A 21,452-nucleotide genomic window follows, 5' to 3' on the forward strand; every position below is an offset into this window, starting at 1 on the left:
CACTTAAGAACATGGAGAACTGGATATGTATGAGACTGTTGGCCAAATCCATGATACACTCAATATCTGGGACTGTCAAAATGGGTCTGGTTCCCATTACAGTTCTTTCTAGTTCTTAAGTGATTTTATTTACCATTTGTTTGACTGTTGATTTGATTTTGCTTACCATCTGTTCTTCATTTTTTTCTGTTTTTGCTGTTCTGCATGCCTTTCATCATCTGGCACCTCCCAGCCAGAAAACATTGTTCTAACACTACAGGTAATATGTGTGTCCCGCTAGAAGTGTCAAGGGCCAAACCAGACCCAAGTCTGACCACCCTCATTCCTTAGTTGCACCTAACCCGTTCAGAGCCCAGCCGTTCATGTCTGTTTCAATGTTACTCTCCAGTCTAATCTTGACTGTGGTTATGTCATCCTTGTGGAATGCTAGGAACATTACATTGATTTAAATGATCTATTCTCGATTAAACACTTTTAGTACAGTTTTAAAACTGAGAATGTTAATTTCACACTTTTTCTTGGCCATCCTGTATTAAATGGTATTACATTTCTCTTTCATCTCTGTAATTGGTAAGATAATCACAGATACACAAATTTCCTCATCTTAAGCTATCTGCAGTTTTTAGCTCAGCCATGACCTAGTAAGAGGAGTGTAACTACGCTAACAGGGATGATGTTGTCCCTAGATGAACCTGTCTGAAGCTTACATATGCTGATACGAGAGAAGCACATCAGACGGTCAGTGAGAGGGAATGACCGTTCATAGTAGAATGGTCAATAACCTCATGCCCTAAGGGCTGTATGTGTGAAGTCCTTCATAAAAGTCTTGGCTGCTAAGCTTTTGTGTCATTTCCAACAAGACTTTCAGTTCTTACTCGCTTAGGCATGAGGGGAAATGAGCTTTTAAAACCACTTTTGGAGAATTTTAAATATGGAAAGGCTGTACCCTTGAGGAGAAGCGAGGGTATTCGGTGACAGACAAAGCCTCTGGTTTATTCAGCGGATACAAATGGATTCAATGGCAACATGGAAAAAGCATTTAACATTATTCCATCATGTTACATACTGGATGGAAATTTTGTAGAGCACGGTTTAATTTCTCTCACTTCAAACGCCTTTTTAATGGAAGGCTTTGGAGACAAGGATATGCTTTACTTGAAAAAGAGTGCAAAAGGCACATCTTGTTGCATTTCTAAAAAAAAATATGAACCGTGAAAATATTTTGCAACTCATTTAAATATATCTTAGTGTTCTTTTAAAAAACAGTTGATAATAATTTAAAGGAACAGTTCACCTGAAAAATAAAAATCTGCTGAAAATCTACCTACCCTCAGGCCATCCAAGATATAAATTAGTTTGTTTCTACATCGGAACAGATTTTAAGAAATTTAGCATTACATCCCTTGCGTACCAATGGATCCTTTGCAGTGAATGGGTGCCGTCAGAGTGAGTGTCCAAACAGCTGATAAAAACATCACAGTAATCAACACAACTTCAGTCCATTAATTAACATCTTGTGAAGTGAAAAGCTGCAATTTGTTTTAAACAAATACATCATTAGGATATTTTTAACTTCAAACTGTCGCTTCTGGCTAAAATACAAATCTTCTATCCACAATATTGCTTGAAACAAACTCATCTACATTGTGGATGTCCAAAGAATGAGTAAATTGTCAGCTAGTTTTTATTTTTGGGTGAACTATTCCTTTAATTTCTGTAAATGTAGTGCTCACTTGTGTAATTGTAGTTCTAAAATAATCATACTTTGCTCTCCTTCTTTCCTTTTACCCACAGAACTAAACCTAATATTTAAACCTGTATAACTTGGATGGTTCCCTGGATGCAAATTAAGCCATAACTGCGATCTATTTGCCTGAACTTCATTGCTGACCAGGCTTAAACTGCATCAAGGAAACAATCTCAAATAATAACTCTGTTTGTTTGCACTTATTGATCATTTTAGTATTTCTAATCTATGTAACTTTGTGTTGTGTGCAGGTGATTTACTATGAGCTTGGTTTTATGGTGTGTGCGGCACTGGGCCTGCTGTTCACCGTGCTGCTACCGCTGGTGGGGCTTCTCTTTTGTTTGTGCCGCTGCTGTGATAACTGCGGAGGAGAGATGCACCAGAGACAGCGGAAGAATGCAGACTGCCTTAGAGGACTGCTGACCACACTGTTACTCACCACCACCTTCATTATCACGTAAGTTTTTGTGTTTGTCTGAATGTGCACGTGTGCTTGCATTAACACCAAAGTCTTAACTTAGCAATATGCTATCATCAAGCTCTATTAAAATAAGTTACGAATTATGTCTCTATTTGTGGAAGCCTTCCAAACTGGTCACTTACGAGGTGCCACTTAAAATGCAGGTAGCAAACCGCAAAGGCAGCTTAGTAGATTTTGGAAGAGAGCCTAAATAATCGAAAGCAAACTCAAATGATCATTTCAATAAAAGACCTCAACATGGACACTTCTGAGCTTGTAGTTATTCTTTCTGTCCTAAAGTTACCATGTTCCCAAAGACATATTGTAGACAAGTGTACACTCCAGGAAGAAATACAGCAGAATTGTACAAAAGCACAGGAGCTCCAGGATAGCGATGGCAAACTGAATAGAGTGTTTGATGTTCCTCAGCTTTATGCATTCAGCTGGCTGGCTCTTTATTAAAGATTCCACAGCACATGCCCGGCTGCCTGGAGATGGGCATGTCTTCTCATGTACAAACCTCCTGGGATTTCAACCTTCATGATTCTGATAAAGCTGTAACAGGGGCTACTCTGCACATTCCTCTGTTCAGTGCTATATTAAAGCGGGTCAATCTTGTTTAATGTAAGGCAGGCGCCATCCAGTCACTTAGTGAGCAGTTTAACTGAAAATCATTCAAATGTTACGTGATTGTCCTGAGAGGACTCGCAAAGAGAGGTTATGGAAGATTTCTTGAGTTTGAAGCATCTCCTGGGGAGGTTATGAGTTGGACACCTTCTGATGTGTTTGGAGAGGTGCTTGAATTGTGTTTTTTGTCGTGGTGGGGTGAAACCAGGGCACTTGTTCTGGAGTTTCGTTGACCTGCATGTCTTGTCATTTGTCTTTTCCAAACTTTTATTATAATTGCTTGATAAACTCAGGCCGCTTTTCTCAGGGCTCTGCTGTTTTCACATAAAACATTGGGCACAATTTAGGCTTAATTAAAGAAGTGACCCGGTTATGACAAGAAAATTCCTCATTAGTGCCATCTCACTCTTAAGAGGAAAACAGCATTTCTTAGGGACACTGTCAACCCAGTCATGAACACAATTTTGTGATGGTCAGGCAACATAACAGCTTGAGGCATGTATTACTCGTATTTTTAGTTTGTCTTCTTCTAAGACTTTGTTCGATGGTCTTCCAGACTTTAGATCACTGGCATCCATTGCTATTTGTTTGATACATGCTTAACAAACATAAGCAGTTGGCTGCAAGTTTCCTTATGCGACTTCGTAAAAAAGATGGTCTTTAAAGAACCTTTGACTGAATGGTTCTATGTGAAACCAAAAAGGGTTCTTCTATATGGCATCGCTGTGAAGAACCTTTTAAGCGCCTTTATTTTTAAGAGTGTACTATTTTAAATATTTATTCACTATACATTAAGAAGTTTGGGATTGGTACGATTTTCCATGTTTCTGAATCACTTGTGCTTACTAAGGCTGTATTTATTCAAAAATACAGTTAAAAAAAAGTGATATTGTGAAATATTTTTAGTTTAAAATAATTGGTTTCTATTTTAATAATTGTTAAAAATTAAATTTATGTGATTAAAAAAGCTAAATTTCCAATATCCATTTCTCTAGTCTTCAGTGTCATCATTCTAATAAGATGATTACGTGCTTAATAAAAATTTCTTATAATTATGTTGAAAACAGTTGTGCTGCTTAATATTTTTTGGAACCTGTGATGCATTTTTTCAAGATTTTTTGATAAATAAAGTTCAAAAATGTAATTGATTTGAAATGGGAATGTTTTGTAACATTATAAATGTCTTTACTGTCACTTTTGAACAATTTAACGCATTCTTGCTGAATAAAAGTGTTTAAATCCTACTAGCCATAAAACTTTTGAACGATAATGTGATTATAAAACATATATTGCATGTTTTCTGTTTTCTGTTTTACAATGTAAATGGTGTTAAGTTGCCATGTGCCATTGTACTAAAAATAGATGCTATTGCCGTTATTTACAAATGACCGCACACATAAATTTGTCCTCATTCTGGAGAAGGCTGCCCTTTAAAAAAATAATGACACTGTCACGCCTTTGCTTGCTGTTTTATTATAGATTTATTTAAATTTGTATGTGTATTTATATTTAATTGGTCCACAGCTAAAGATAATTAATGAATATGCTCATTTTAATTTAACACAGTTGTCTTATCCATGTCAATGTAGAATTCATGGTTAATGTATCTTTAAAATGCACCATGAATTTTACATTGATATGGATAAGACATCAGGGTTTACATACATTTAAATGATCAGATTCATTCATTAAATTCATTATCTTCAGCTGGGATCCTAAAATGGCTCAAAATAGAAAATGTCATTGCTCATAGGTTGGTTTTTTTATGCACACTTAAATTAATAAAACCCTTTTTCCTTAGATCTTTCTCTTAAATTTTGTATGTTAATTAAAAATAGACACGAATGACAATCATTTATGTGCAGATAACTGTTCTTTGGAACAATTTAATGAGCAATGTAGTTCACATTGAAATCTCTTGTTTTTAATGGCACATAGTGGGAAGACATTGTGGAGATCTTTTCTGAACTCTAGAAGAGACAAGCTTACTAAGCTCTTTTTAGGTTTCACAGGAGAAAAATCTGAAGCAGACGTCTCTATTTGCTCTGTTTAGTTTCATTGATGTCTAGGAGAAACAGTTGAGATATTAAAGCGGTCTAATTTGTAATTTGTTGTTCCCGTGGGGTGGAGAGACTCGCTCGGCTGGCTGTTGCTTAGCTGTGATTGGATGTAGAGCAGAAACCCGGCTGCTACTCAGAAGGAGTGTTACGCTCAGGGCACTGAAGGTCACCGGGGCCGCTGCTCCTCTGCCAACCCCAGGGCTCAGCTTGCAGAGACGGCCTGTCAAATCTAATACAGTAGAGCCTGTGAACCCACATGACATCCATAGTGCAGCTGGGCTGTGCAGTGCTCACACATTTCATTCATTAAATCACCCCGTTTAGTCATAGAAAACCTACATTTGCACAGTGTTTGTGCCTGTTTTCGGTCCGTTCAGCCTTGAAATATTATAGTGCATGGATAGATTGAGATTCAGTCTTAGTAATTACTCATTACAGGCACATATGTGTAAATGCTTGCATTTTTTACTCTAGAGATTGCTGTATTTTCGACAGATCCCGGCTCAGTCCTCTATAACGGTTCTGTAAGTTTAAAACTAATACTGCAAAATCTTAAAATGTATATATGGAAAAAACAGGAGTGCAAAGAGTGTGAGAGACTTTATGAAATCATTTGCAGTTTTTATAGTAACAGCGGCTGCTCTGATTGGTGGATCTCTCTTTAGGATTTTGACTAGTACTTCAGTTAGAATTTGAAAATTGAAATCATACCGACTTATAGTGTCCTCAGACAGTCAGGGGTTAGGAAAGGGGTCCTAACTGCTATTATGTTTTAGAAACCCTTAGTTATCTAGTGCCTGAGGATTGTCTATATCTAGTTATATCTTGTAAAATGTGTGTATGTGTTTGCGTAAGAGAGAGAAACCATGGTAACAGTGACAATATGTCCTGATGTGACTATGCGTCAGACTCTCTCTGGTGTGTGTGTGTGTGTGTGTGTGTGTGTGTGCGCGCACGTGTGCGTGTTTTAGTCGTCATATGGTACAGTTCTTTTTGGCACATAGCTGTACAGTTGACTTTTTATCTGTGTATTTGCAGAATTGTGATTTTTTTTTTTTTTTTTTTTTTTTTTTGTAAAGCAGCATTTAAATAGATCCATCATCAGATATTAATGTCAATAAATGTATACAAATGTAACGCAGTCACTGTCAAGAGTTTCTTCTGTCTGTTACGATGATGAATAATGAGTATTTAAATGTAATATTCAGCTCAAAGAAAAACGCCCACAATATTTTGGTGTACAGAATGGAGAGAGAGAAAGCTTTTGTTTGTGTGGTTAATCATGTGTCCTCCTTCTGTCCTACACATGAATGGAAAAGAGAAATGATTGTCTCACACTTCAATTACCCGCCCGATCTGGCCTACTTTCACTGCACACACATGGGGCTTGCCGCTTCCATTTCCACAAACATTTTCAACTTGGAGCTTGTGAGAACTTTAAAAAATTTTTGATTTCCTCTGGAGTACTATGAGGCACCACGTAGGATTTAAATCAAACTTCGCTTATCAATACATACATAAAACACGTGCATATACACCTATAAATTACTCGCATATACATGTATACTATTGGATGTTCAATATATATATATGAAATACACGTGCACACTAATATGAAATCCATACCAATACATATTATGTTAGTAATGAATGCATTGTGAATAACTTGCGTATACATATAAACTTGACGCATGCATACACCTATAGACTCTCGCTAATACATATAAACACGATCCATGCATATACACCTACAACACCACACGCACATACATATAAACTCGCTGCATGCAGACACACCTATACATAAAGGTTGCGAGTTCGAGCCCCCGGCCGGCAGGAATTGTAGGTGGGGGGAGGGAATGTCCAGCGCTCTCTCCACCCTTAATACCACGACTGAGGTGCCCTTGAGCAAGGCACCGAACCCCCAATTGCTCCCCGGGCGCTGCAGCATGGCTGCCCACTGCTCCGGGTGTGTGTTCACGGTGTGTGTGTGTGTGTGTGTGTGGATTTGTTCACTACTCACTGCTGTGTGTGTGCACTTGGATGGGTTAAACGCAGAGCACCAATTTCGAGTATGGGTAACCATACTTGACAATACGTTACGACAATACGTCACGACAACATACTCGCATATACATATAAACTTGATCCATGCATATACACCTATAAACACTCGCACAAACATATAAACTCGATGCGCGCATACACGTGTATATATGTATATGCAAGTGATTTCATATGTGGATGTGTGTGAACTTTTCAGTGTAAACGGAAGGCATTTCAGTGTAAACGGAAGCAGGGGCACTTCCGGCGAGACATTTGAAAATGCTTAATGTGGCTTAATGATTTAAAACAGTGTTTTTAAAAGACCAAACTCAATAAGCACATTATTAATAAAGCATACAATGTATAGACAAGCAGATGAGACCAGAATAAGAAGGTAACACGTTTCATTACGCGTAAAGCGTTTTCCTCCCATAAGGAATACGCTTAACCTGGCTTAATGCGTCGTTTTAGGGGACGTCGGAAGCAAAATAAATGTGGGTGGGTCCTCCCCCAGAAAAAAAAAATTACTTGAGTATATTTTCTGTAGTCTGGTGCCTTTTAATTAACGCAGTGTCTATTTACACAATTGCAAATAGGCCGCCTTGTTGGCATGGGTTATTTACTTCTGCCCACTAACGTCACAACATTACAAAAGACGGCTATATCTATGCATTTTCAGTGGCGTAAGAGATAAAGCGTGTACCGCAGTGTTTTTGACGTGAGAGATCAGAGTTCACGTCCGCCTTTGGCTGAAATCGTTCTTTTCCCTTTTCACATCTCATATTACATCGGAAAGGCATTTGTTTTCAATAAAACTTAAAATTAAGGAAATAATTGAAAAGTTTAAATAAAGTATCGGGTAGGATTAGGTGTATCTGAGCAGCAGGTACGCTCAGATGCTTTACTTTGCTGTGTCGCAGGAGTGCAGCAGGAGCGAGTAACTAGTGAAAACACAGAATGTAGTTTCATTTATGTGGACTCTGAATGAGCAAAGTGCAATAGATTTGAGGAAGCTGCAGTGTGGAATTCAAAGCTGTAGCTAAATGAAGTTTAATTTATTAGGGCATTCTTCATGTCATGTGGAATGGATTTGTGGTAAAAAGTGGATGGGTCCTGTCCCACCCACATACAATGGTTCCAACGCCCATATACACGTTATTAATAAAATCAAACTATGTACAGTATAGCATGGTTTATTAATAACGTGTTTATTGCGTTTGGTATTTTAAAAACACTGTTTTAATGCATTAAGCCACAGCGTTTTAAAATGTTCCGGCATCTGGAGATTTGCCTAGTAGGCACACTGACTGAATATATTGGAATACATTTTGCCAATATCTCGCCTTACACAATACTTCTAATATTTCCCTTACTGTACGTACAGTACACAAGAATTTTGCATGAAAAATTGGACTTAGGATACATTACTTAAATAATTGCGTACAAGGAATGTATTCGCAAAAAAAACTCACTGTAAATCACTATATATGTAATACAAGCTTTACAGTTTGACAATGTGTTATTTTTAAAGTAATTTTAATTAAAAATACATTGGACGTTTTAACCCAGTCTGAGGAATTTTCAGACGGTCCCTTAACCATCAAACACATATAGCACTTCAAAACTTTCTCCAGTTTAAATTTACTGCTATAATACACGTTCTTAAATATTTTTCATGTCAATATGCAACCATTTTATATCGACATTATTTTTCAATTATAGTTCAACATTAAAAAGTAGTAAAAGTATCTTTTTCGTCTTGGCTTCTAAAATAAAAGACTGACCCTAATTTTCCAGTCGACAGTGGCTGTCTTTGTCTGGGTCAGTAGCTTGGCAGTGTCGTGGTGGTGGGCTGATCACATTACAGGTCTGTTGGGCACAGAGGAATCAACAGGTAGACCTGGAACGCCTTCATGGCGAAATCAAACCCGGTGGGTCATCTTCTGTATAAAGAGGCAGTCAAGGAGGTCCTCACCCCCACCCTGCTCCTCAAACCCCCACTGAGGCATTTATAGACAGGGATGCTGTGGGAGCAGCCCCAGGGTCCAGTCTGGCTAAATACAGCGATTATTGTGGGAGTAATGCGATTCCTGCCTCCATTAGTCTATAGAGACATTCTTCAGCGCACTGAACCAACCCAAGTTACAAAGCCTATTTTCAACATGATGCCAAAGTGAGCTTAGAGCCATTTTTAAAAGCAAGATTTAAAGGTGGATTATGTAATTTTTCAAAAAACGCTTTAGAAAACTGAGTCGGGGCCGAGTACCAAAACAAACTTGTAGCCAATCAGCAGTAAGGGGCATATCTAACATTGGCTTCCAGAAATCTCTCACCCCACCTTTAATGAAGAAATACAAGTTCTTAAAGGTGCCATAGAATGCATTGATACAATATTTGAAATTGTTCTCTGAAATCTACATAAAAGGTATGTGGCTTAGGTAAAGGCAAAAATTCTCCAGAAACGGTTTTACATATGTATTTACTACCCTAGGATTTCTCTCTAGAATTAAAAGGTCTGTCATTGGCTTATATTTCAATACTTTCTCTTGCAGTTATATTGTCGGGTAATTATACTGTATATAAAATGCGGGCATCAGGGAGCCGCTATTAATATGCTGGGCATTGAAACTGCTTTCAAATGCACAATCGCTTTTTACTTTCACTTTTGCTTTCGAGATTCGTGATCGCACAAACTCTGTTTATACCATGGAGCGGCAGTACTTACCACACATTTTACAAGATCAGATGCTTATCAGTGGTGCTCAGGATTTGTAAATCATTCACCGTCATCTCTCCTTACTCTGTTTATGTGGTAAGTGAAATCTTATTTACTGCTATGTAACAGGCTACCGCTAGCAAGCCGCTACCATGTCCCTTTAGTGGCTCGCGTTATTTTATTAGAACGCGTTATTTGCTTTCTATGCCTTTCCGAATACAGACACCAACCCATCCCTGCACATCACATCCCCTGCACAGCCTGAAACATAACATTTATTTCCATGATCTGCCATGTTTGCTGTTTTCCTCGCTTGTTTCTTCACAATACCTGCAGAATTTCTGATGGTTCGGCTGGCGGTAGTTCTAGAACATGGGCGGGTATATGCAATTGTTGGGGCGTAACTATTAGTGATCCTGACTGTTACGTCACAGTCGGTATTATGTTCTGATTCGCCTATTTTTCAGTGGTCTTTTGCATTCACGAGATTTACATAAGAAGGATGAAACAATGGTGTTTGAGTCTCACGGTATGTCATTTCCATGTACATAACTCTTATTATTCAACTATGCCAAGGTTCTATGGCACCTTTAACTTTAGTTTTATTTATTTATTGCTGGTTCATATGAGGTGCCATGCAAAGTTTTAGCCCATCTCAATGCCCTCTGTGTGGCATGCACTTTGCCATCCTCAAAGCCCCTTTGTTCACTGGCTGCTATGTTATCCCTGACCTTACGGAGCAGAGCAGATAGCAGCTTACCAGACAGAGAGAGGAGGACATGGAGAATAAGGGGGTGAGGAGGAAAAACAATAGGGCTTTGTAGCCAGCCACCCATTTTGATTCTCCATCAGTCTGTGGTCTGTTTCTTACCCTGATACCATTCTGCAGTGCCCATTATCTGCATATAAAGCACAGCATTTCATCACGTGTGCAATTTTAAAACCAGTTTGCTATTTGCTCTTTCAGACCTAAATTGTAACTGAATTTGAATAAAGGTAGCAAAATAGGATGCAGAATTGAATTTAAGAAAACAAAATTAAAACTGAATTCATATAATTGTTTCAAGTGTAGTCTTTTTTTAATAATTTATCGTTATTAGTTGTAATTCTAGAATATAATGAATAATAATTATAATCCCGTATATAATAAAATTATATGACTTGTAATTCATAGTAATCTATTAGTATGTATTACCCATAAAAATATACAAAAGACACACACGTATTTATATGTGCATATTATTTATATAATTTTTATTTAATTTTATGGATGTCCATGTTTGAGGAACACTTCATCTCCCAGAAAGCTTTTTTACATTGAAATTTTACATTTAAAATAGTTTCATGGCAGTACTTACTAATAAAGTTACCATAAAAACAGTATGATTTTTTTTTTTTTTTTTTATAAAATCATTAAATATTAATAGTTAATATATATTAATAGCTTTTATGAACAATTTTTCCAAAATTGTCAGTGTTTATGAAATTATTCATATTCTGTCTCAAAACTTAAACTTAAAACTGCAATTCAGTAAATTCCTCTTCTGTCAGCTCAGCATCCTGTGGGGCATGTGGCCAATTCATTTTAAGTGCCCCTCATGAATTGAAAGGGAGACGCTTCTTTTATATTCTGAATGTTTCTTATCCTTGGTCCTCATGTATTAAACATAATACATCTCTAACAAAAAAGCTATGTTGCCTACAGAGAGAATAATAAACTGTACCTAGTGTTGTCAAATAACATAGTTGCATACACAGGCTCATCTTCTGGAGCACTTTTATATGTACAGACATTTTGGAACTGTTTTCTTTTAAGTCATGTCTATAGATGAAGTATTTTGCATTCGCATCTGAAACAGGAAGTTGCCCATGCCCCCCATATTCATCTATCTTTAGTGTTGCTAGCTGTGATAAATCCCATACTGCAGAAGTGTGTGAAGCATTGATGCATTTCATACGCAGCACCCACAGATTCATCTGTGCATGGTGCAATCATATTTATGCACAAAAACCAACAAAGAGTGATTCACACATTTTGATATAATGTCACAAAAAGCCTTCCTGTTAGCACTATTGTTGCATAAGTCAATCATGACTTTTGTCCCAGACTGCAGTGAACGCCTAGCATGATGGTGCTGCCATCGCTCAGTGGCTCCCACGGTAGCCATGAGCACAGCCCAATTAGGATGCGTGAATCATGAATGGGTACTAATATAGGGCTGGCTTTTCCTTGAAGTGTCTCTCAGTCTAATTAAGGAGAGCTCACAGTCACCCTAGTTTGTTTGAAGCAACTGTGTAAGACAAAGATTCCTTTGGATTTATTCACTGAATTGAATAACAAAAGCGCTCTCTTCCTGTATAGACCTGCAGCAGTATGATGTTGCCTCTTAGTTCTCAATAAAAGTATGCCAGAGTATGAGAACATTCCCAAAGTGATGCAATTAAAGTATCCTAAGAAGAGAGAACAGTTGTGAGGAACATGCGTCTTGGGATTGTGTTGTAGTGCTGCCCCCTACTGACACTCCAGAGAGTATTTTACTGAAAGGGCCATAGCAATCATACATACAGTATTTTTCTCTTCTTGTTTTTCTAGCTTGAATCTGATTTAGTTTGTGCTGTTTGAACGATTCTGTTTTTAATCATCAGGGCAGGGGTCCTTTGTGCATATGCAGCCAATCAGAACCTGAGTTCTCAGCTGAAGAGCACGAGGAGGCTGGTGAAGAGTAACCTGAAAGACCTGCACACCTTCGCCAATCAGACCCCAGCAGTGAGTAATACATTCAGCACTATTACACTGGGATGGATGGATGGACAGACAGAAAGGACTGATGGTCGGTCGGTTGTTGGATGGACAGACAGAGAGATAGAGGATGGATGGATGGATGGATGGATGGATGGATGGATGGATGGATGGACGGACGGAAATGATTGATGGTCGGTTGGTTGTTGGATGGAAAGACCGAGAGATAGATAGATGGATGGATGGATGGATGGATGGACAGAAATGATTGATGGTCGGTTGGTTGGTCGGATGGACAGACAGAGATGGATGGATGGATGGACAGAAATGATTGATGGTCGGTTGGTTGTTGGATGGACAGACAGAGAGATAGACGATCGATGGATGGACAGAAATTATTGATGGTCAGTTGGTTGTTGGATGGAAAGACAGAGAGATAGACGATGGATGGATGGACAGACGGAAATGATTGATGGTCGGTTGGTTGTTGGATGGAAAGACGGATGGATGGATGGATGGATGGACAGAAATGATTGATGGTCGGTTGGTTGTTGGATGGATGGATGGATGGATGGATGGACAGAAATGATTGATGGTTGGTTGGTTGGTTGGTCGGATGGACAGACAGAGATGGATGGATGGACAGAAATTATTGATGGTCGGTTGGTTGTTGGATGGACAGACAGAGAGATAGACGATGGATGGATGGATGGATGGATGGATGGACGGATGGAAATGATTGATGGTCAGTTGGTTGTTGGATGGAAAGACAGAGAGATAGACGACGGATGGATGGATGGATGGATGGATGGATGGATGGATGGATGGATGGATGGATGGAAATGATTGGTCGGTTGGTTGTTGGATGGACAAACAGAGATAGACAGACAGATGGATGGATGCATGGATGGATGGATGGATGGATGGATGGACAGACAGAGAGATAGACAGACTAGATGGATGGATGGATGAATAGACAGACAGAAAAGATTGATGGTCGGTTGGTTGTTGGATGGACAGACCGAGAGATAGACTATGGATGGACGGTTGGATGGATGGACAGATGGAAATGATTGATGGTCGGTTGGTTGTTGGATGGAAAGACAGAGAGATAGACAGACTAGATGGATGGATGGATGGATGGATGGATGGATGGATAAATAGACAGACAGAAAAGATTGATGGTCGGTTGGTTGTTGGATGGCCAGACCGAGAGATAGACGATGGATGGATGGACAGACAGAGAAATAGACAGACAGACTAGATGGATGGATGGATGGATAAATAGACAGACAGAGAAATAGACAGACAGACTAGATGGATGGATGAATGGATAAATAGACAGACAGAAAAGATTGATGGTCGGTTGGTTGTTGGATGGACAGACCAAGAAATAGACGATGGATGGATGGATGGATAGATGGACAGACAGAGAGATAGACAGACTAGATAGATGGATGGATGGATGGATGGATGGATGGATGGATGAATAGACAGACAGAAAAGATTGATGGTCGTTGAGTTGTTGGATGGACAGACTGAGAGATAGACGATGGATGGATGGATGGATGGATGGATGGATGGATGGATGGATGGATGGATGGATGGATGGATGGATGGAAATGATTGATGGTCGGTTGGTTGTTGGATGGAAAGACAGAGAGATAGACGATGGATGGAAATGATTGGTCAGTTGGATGGACAGACAGAGAGATGGATGGATGGATGGATGGATGGATGGATGGACAGATGGAAATGATTGATGGTCGGTTGTTGGATGGAAAGACAGAGATAGACGATGGATGGATGGATGGATGGACAGATGGAAATGATTGATTGATGGTCGGTTGGTTGTTGGATGGAAAGACAGAGAGATAGACGATGGATGGATGGATGGATGGATGGATGGACAGATGGAAATGATTGATTGATGGTCGGTTGGTTGTTGGATGGAAAGACAGAGATAGACGATGGATGGATGGACAGATGGAAATGATTGATTGATGGTCGGTTGGTTGTTGGATGGACAGACAGAAAGATAGACGATGGATGGGTGGATGGACAGATAGAAATGATTGATGGTCGGTGGGTTGTTGGATGGATGGATGGATGGACAGATGGAAATGATTGATGGTCGGTTGGTTGTTGGATGGAAAGACAGAGAGATAGACGATGGATGGATAAATGTGTGAAATGATGGTCAGTTGAACAGCTTAAATATCATTTTATTTGATTGCATAGTTGCAAAAGTATTCATCCAGTATATGTCTTAGTACTGGCAAGCAAGGTTCTGTTTGCTAAATATATTGCTGTGTTGTCTCCTCTTCAGCAAATTGATTACCTGATCTCCAAGTATGACACCGTGAAGCACTATGTGCTGCATGACCTGGAGAGTAAGTATGCTATCGGTCATCTGGAGTGGAATGGAAGGTGTTTCTGATGTGAGGACTCATGTTGTTGTCTTTCTTCAGATGTAGGTGTGATCTTGGGTGGAAGGATACATGAGGAATTGGGAAAAGACGTGCAGCCCGCCCTCGACGCGGCTCTCAGCATGACTGGAAGTATGTCACTGCCCTTTTGTGTTTTCTTTCTTCTCTTTCTTTCACCTTTGCTGGGAATACTATTAATCATAGTATATTATATATCTTATGAGAATATAATGTGGATATTCAATCCATTGCTTTTGGAGGTGTCTTATTTCACTGTTTTGTCTTTGATTTGTTAGTTAAAGTGGAGAAAGCCATTAAAGGTAAACTGTAATAGACCCTGACTGGTCCTTCCCATATCTATCTGTAACAAAGTTGTGATTGACTCCTTATTTCTTCCCACAAAACCTGGCACAGTTATTTTCCCATGTGTATTCTTGTGTCCTTCCTTGGTGAAACCTGCCCATCATGTGTCTTAAAACCAAAATTAAATGCACTGAAAGATACAAAGACAATCTCATCTCACCTCAATGGATGATATTTAGAGTATTTTTAAATTAAAGATGCACGTGTGGATTTTATGTCCTTCAGAATTAAGTGTGTCTTGGTTATTGTCTCTGTTTTTGAATGTTCGTTTTTGTATGTTTCCTTGTTTGTTTCCTCTCTTAGCAATGCGAGACACTAAGGATGCTCTAGAGAATGTGAGTTTGACCTTGGAGACTTTGCAGGAAGGAACAGTCAAACTGCAGGCGAACCTCAGCCTGGTGCGCGGCAGCCTTAGCAACGCCCTCAACGATCCTGTCTGCACAGATGTACGATCATCTGAGATTTGTCGCAACATACGAAGCACCCTTCCCAAGCTAGAAATTGCAGCCAACTACTCATCGGTACTGAAATGATTTCTCATCTTCTCTTCCTACATATTTTCACCAACATGGTTCACAATTGTTTTTTTAAAAGATTTTTTTGTTTGTTTGTTTTTTTTGTTTTTTTTAGTTGCCTGATGTGACCAACCAGTTAGACAAAGTGAACGACGTTCTAAAGACAGATCTCGGTCAGATTGTGGAAAAGGTACGATTTTCTCAGATTTCTCATGACATGTTTGCATTGATTTAGGGCAGAACATATTGTATTTCACAGTGAAACAGGATATTCAACAAGAGAAAACAAAAAAAATATCCATTGAGAATTGATTTTAACATGACAAGTGGTCATACATAATGAAATGAATCCAAGTAGTTGGAGGGAGGGGGTTGAGTTCAGTTTTATGTATGTATGTGTATGTGTATGTCAGCCTGGACCACAAAACCAGTCTTAAGTCGCTGGGGGTCTATTTGTAGCAATAGCCAAAAATACATTGTGGGGTCAAAATTATCTGTTTTTCTTTTATGCCAAAAATTATTAGGCTATATGTAAAGATCATGTTCCATGAAGATATTCAGTGAATTTATTACCATAAATATATCAAAACTTAATTTTGATCAGTAATATGCATAGCTAAGAACTTCATTTAGACAACTTTAAAGGTGATTTTCTCAGTATTTAGATTTTTTGCACCCTCAGATTCCAGATTTTTAAGTAGTTGTATCTCGGCTAATATAGTACATCATCAATATTGTACATCAAACCATACATTAACATATCAGAATGATTTCTGAAGGATCATGTGATACTGAAGACTGAAGAAATGGCTGCTAAAAATTCAGTTTTGCAATACAGGAATAAATTACATTTTAAAATGTTTTAAAATAGAAAAATGTGGTGAGCTTTCTATTTTAAAGAGATTTCTTTCAAAAACACGCACACAAAAAAAAAATCTTACCAACTACCTTTTGAACATTTGTTTATAGAGAGAAGAATTTGTTTATATTGATGAAATTAATTAAGGTCAGTTTGGATTTCATGTTGGTATTCAAGGAGCATATCAGCTTTGCTCACTCTTACACCGTTTCATCTGTGTCACACAGGGCTTTGCATCATTCAGTGACACTCACAACTTGGTAACAGATCAAACCCGAAATAATGTGGAAGGTGAGTTCAAAGATGACTACAATTCAGTTCATGCAGAATCCCCTTTCAATAATTAAAAAATATTCACTTACTAAATTTAAACAGTCACGCTTTACAATAAGCTTAGTTAATGTAATAACTAACCTGAACTAACAATGAACAATACTTTTATTTTTTATTTATTAATATAGTTGAATGTTAATTTCCACATATACTAACACATTTTTAACATTTAAAGTTAGATTAATGTTTAGATTATGCTGTAAAATTGTACTAATGTTAAACTAATGTTATCCAGATCAAATTCATTTAAACTTTGCCTTACTAACATAGTGTAATATGTAATCATGTAATTGATTTAAAGAACATATTACTTGTATTGTAATATTTATCATATGCACATTCCTTGTAAGGCCTGAGGAGGATAGGCTTTTATAAAGTTTTTTTTCCTTGCTCCCCAGTACACGTACAATAAGGCACAATTTTCTGTAAATAGCATAGATTATGAAAAATTGTCACTAAATCTGCACTGCAGCATTTTCTAATAATGTTGTGGTTTCCCTTTAGGGGTGAAGGTTCTTCTGGACGATGTTGGATCAAACATCACCACTTTCACCAAGGTCTTCCCGGTTCACAGCACCCTGACCAACTTCACCAAAATGATCTCTCACACACACTCACAGATCGAGGACATCTACCCTCAGGTCGATCAGATGGATTTCTACAGGTACTTCAGAGGACTCAACTCCACAAGACAAAAACTTTCTCTGCAAAAAGTCTTTCATGTGCCCTTGACGTTGTTCATAATGTTTTTGTTTTCAGGTGGATCTGTTGTATTACCCTGTGCTGTATGGTTGTGCTTATCCTCACCTTCAATTTTCTGGGTTTGTTGTGTGGTATTCTGGGATTTGACAGGCACGCCACTCCAACCACGCGTGGCTGTGTCTCTAACACGGGAGGCAACCTACTCATGGCGTGAGTTTGAGTGTAATATTCAGTCTTAAAATCCATAAAATGGATGCGATATACAGCCTTTTCTGCACTCATTCACACTCTTCCTGTGTCTGTCAGTGGTGTGGGCTTCAGCTTCCTGTTCTCCTGGGTGCTCATGGGAGTGATAACAGCTCTGTTCTTGGCGGGTGGGAATTTAGAAAAGCTTGTGTGTGAACCCTTTCAAACCCGACAGCTGTTTAAGGTAAGAGAAACAAAACAGCTATAGATGTTTTTGCTTTCATTAAAGCACAAGATGATCTTTGGATCATCTCAAATCATGCTGGAGAAAATGATCATAGAGCTTTACATGAAATTGTAAATTTATGCAGCTTCTGTGCTGCTCTCGTCAGAACCAAAGAGTGAGAAAACAAATACTAAGACATTCTGAGATTCATGTTTTTAATTCAGCAATTCTCTCATATTGAAAACAAAATAAATGAAAAAATTGCTATTAATAGATTGTGTATATTATATGATATTATATTTTAAAGGTTCATGTGCATGATATAATTAGTAATTATTTTTGTTTTCAATTAGAAAAATACATAAGCATGTTCATTAGTGGGCTCAGACTTACAGTGCCTATTGTATGCATGCTAAAAGACAAATACATTCACCAAATAATACAAGTTAAAAGCCTGCCCGTCTCATTCCATGTGATCATGTTGTGTGTAGGTGTTAGATACACCCAACTTGGTCAACTCTGCTTGGAGAAACTTCATACCAGGATACCTGTACAATGATCCTGAGATGGACCTTACAGCATATTCTCTCTACAGGTAACCTTGCCATATGTATCTAATAAAAGTGAACAATTACATTACACTATAGTAGTGTTAAGTATTGGTGCTATCAGGGAAAAAAAAAAAAAAAAAAAAAAAAAAATATATATATATATATATATATATATATATATATATATATATATATATATATTTGAACAAATGTATGAATTTAGTGTATTAAAAACTAGATGTTGAATCAATAGAGTTGTCAATGTCCTTCAGTAGTCCAGCAGATGGCAGCAGAGAATGAAATTCTGTCTTCTTTCGCAGTAATTGTAAGGACAACAGAGGGATTTACTCAGCTCTTCATCTGGATAAGATCTTCAACATCTCGGCCTTCTTTAACACCAGTGTTGTGAGTGAATCAAGGCTCTGTTCATTTGCACACTCAAATCACTAAAATCCCTCATTTGCACACTCAAATCACTAACTAAAATCCCTCGGACATTTAAAGTCCCTCTCTGAGATTAGTTTTTTGGTTTTTAAAGAAGATATTAGCTTTTATTTACCATGCATCATTCTTTTTGAGTCAGTCTTATTTTACTCTGAAGCTGAATAATGCTGCCCCTAATGCCAGAACATATACAAACTCAGGCATTCTTCCTATTAAGAATTAATTAGGTTCGAGGTTCAGTTTCTAGGGTAATAGCCTCCACCACCACAGATGTGTGGATTGTGTCTTAAAGGAAATGCACACCATTTTCTGGTTTGTTGAGTAACACTCTTAAAAAAAAAAAAAGTGAACCATGTTTTTCCAATTCAGTGTTGTTGTTTTTCTCTCTGTTCTTTGGAACTGGTAAAATGTCATGCTCTATATAAAATGTTTCAAATGGCTATGCATCTATAAATTCCTTCACTTCAGCATAAAGATTTTTGTTTTCACTTAAAAGCCTTCAAACCTTCATTCTTGATCCAGTGTCAGACAGGATCCAAAAATCTGAGACCACATTAAATGGAACATTCTAGGATTTTTATGAAATGTAAAATGAAGAAAAACTGCTTTGTACAGACGGCCAGATGTTTGTGCTCTCAATGAGGCTCGGGATGCTTGTTAGACTTTCTCAAATCATGTAGAAGAACAAAATGATCAGGTGCTAATTTAAAAAAAAAAAAAAACTTTAAATAAAAATGTTCACAAAAATGTAAATAATAAAGAATAATTATAATAAACATAATATAAAAATATAAATTACATTTTTAATAAAATAGCATTTGGTATTAATGAGTTATGTGTATATATATTCTTTATTTTTGTCATTTTATTATGTATTATATATTTTTTTTAAATAATAAAAGTAAGTACATAAAAATGGCCAAATATATCTATTTTTTAGAATATAATTATTATTATTTACTAATGGTCCCACTGGTCAGATGTTCTAGAATATTTCCTCATGGCAGTCCATACTGATTTCCTAAACTCATGTCAGAATCTAACACAGAGCCTCTTTTCTTTCTTCAGTACTCCAAGGATGTGTCGAGGAAGTTTGAAGGGATGAAGGTGGACCTGCGTGGCATCATTCTTCTGGAGTCAGAAGGCAAACAGAATCTCATCCGCTTCACTGAAACTGGCATTAATGAGATTGACTTTGCTGCCTATTTGGAGGAGGTACATACTTACATGAACACACTTTGATTGAAACTTTTAAACCACAGGCTTGGCAACTATGTCCTGATGTGGGTTCTTGTGTGTTTCTGCTCATCTTTTCAGGTTAACAAAGGAGTGACTCGCATTGATCTAGTTGATTTCGCTAGTCAACTTGATGCCCAAGCTGATCAGTTGGTAAGATTTATGAGGTTTATAAGATTTATGTGTGGTCTATTTTTTTTTTTAAATGTAAAAGGAGCTACAGTGTAAAATGTAATTATTCCATATTTGTGACCCTGGACCACAAAACCTGTCTTAAATCGCTGGGGTATATTTGTAGCAATAAACAAACATGCATTGTATGGGTCAAAATTATTTATTTTTCTTTTATGCCAAAAATCATTAGGATATTAAGTGAAGATCATGTTCCATGAAGATATTTTGAAAATTTCTTATCATAAATATATCAAAACTTCATTTTTGATTAGTAATATGTATTGCTAAGAACTTCATTTGGACAACTTTAAGGCGATTTTCTCAATATTTTGATTTTCAGATAGTTGTATCTCGGCCAAATATTGTCCGATCCTAACAAACCATTTTATTCAGCTTTCAGAAGATGTAGAAATCTCAATTTTTTAAAATTGACACTTACGACTGGTTTTTGTTGTCCAGGGTCACATTTTATTAATATTACATGAAATTCAGTGTCATGGTTAGTACCTGTATGAACTTTTCTGGGGCTAATTCTCCTTTGCCCTGTATCTCTCTCTTTTGCAGTCTAAAGGGACCTTGCAGACCTCATTAAAGGGGCATGCTAATACTATAAGGCAGATCCACATCCAACAAGTCATCCCACTGGAGCAGTCCATGGTAATCTATCCCTGTCTCACTGATGCTAATTTCATTGATTACGTTCTTATTCATGAATGGTGCTTTTGAACCTTTTCTTATCTATAAGTGGTACTGATTGCAAATGAAAAACTTCTGAAAGATTGAAAGTTCATATTTCTCTTCGTATCCTGACTTATTTTCAGCAATCTTTTTTTTTTAATTTTCTTTAACACATTCAACTTGATTTATTGCTTCCAAGAAATATGTGAAAGCAAGGGTAAGCCTACCAGTGATAACTGCAAAACCTGCAAGTTGTTTCCTCCTTTTTCTGTGATAACATCATGAAAAAAAATAAGCAGCTTCATCCTATCTTTATGCTATTGACATTTTTCAAACTTCCAAATGTGTAAATCTGAATAC

The 21,452-nt window shown here is 37.5% G+C and overlaps 1 protein-coding gene across 7 annotated transcripts in view; it reads left to right on the forward strand.

Moving 5' to 3' along the window:
- The window catches only part of LOC306883414 (prominin-1-A), a gene marked incomplete at its 3' end in the record, with an annotated part of 60,126 nt that overhangs the window by 28,993 nt on the left and 9,681 nt on the right, over positions 1-21,452 (forward strand). For 3 of the 7 annotated variants that reach the window (XM_079438652.1, XM_079438655.1, XM_079438656.1), the window contains exons 3-17: positions 1,999-2,204; positions 12,303-12,423; positions 14,726-14,789; positions 14,868-14,957; positions 15,492-15,709; positions 15,819-15,893; positions 16,790-16,853; positions 17,400-17,559; positions 17,655-17,807; positions 17,904-18,027; positions 18,501-18,604; positions 18,881-18,965; positions 20,073-20,219; positions 20,322-20,393; positions 20,979-21,071. In XM_079438652.1, coding sequence (XP_079294778.1) covers positions 1,999-2,204; positions 12,303-12,423; positions 14,726-14,789; positions 14,868-14,957; positions 15,492-15,709; positions 15,819-15,893; positions 16,790-16,853; positions 17,400-17,559; positions 17,655-17,807; positions 17,904-18,027; positions 18,501-18,604; positions 18,881-18,965; positions 20,073-20,219; positions 20,322-20,393; positions 20,979-21,071 — 1,776 coding nt within the window. Of the gene's footprint in view, positions 1-232; positions 260-1,998; positions 2,205-12,302; positions 12,424-14,725; positions 14,790-14,867; positions 14,958-15,121; positions 15,146-15,491; positions 15,710-15,818; positions 15,894-16,789; positions 16,854-17,399; positions 17,560-17,654; positions 17,808-17,903; positions 18,028-18,500; positions 18,605-18,880; positions 18,966-20,072; positions 20,220-20,321; positions 20,394-20,978; positions 21,072-21,452 lie in introns of all 7 variants that reach the window. The other 4 variants (XM_079438650.1, XM_079438653.1, XM_079438651.1 and 1 more) reach the window with 2 other exon arrangements.

The sequence above is a fragment of the Barbus barbus genome (genome assembly GCF_936440315.1).
Source record: "Barbus barbus genome assembly, chromosome: 17".
NCBI lineage: Eukaryota > Metazoa > Chordata > Actinopteri > Cypriniformes > Cyprinidae > Barbus > Barbus barbus.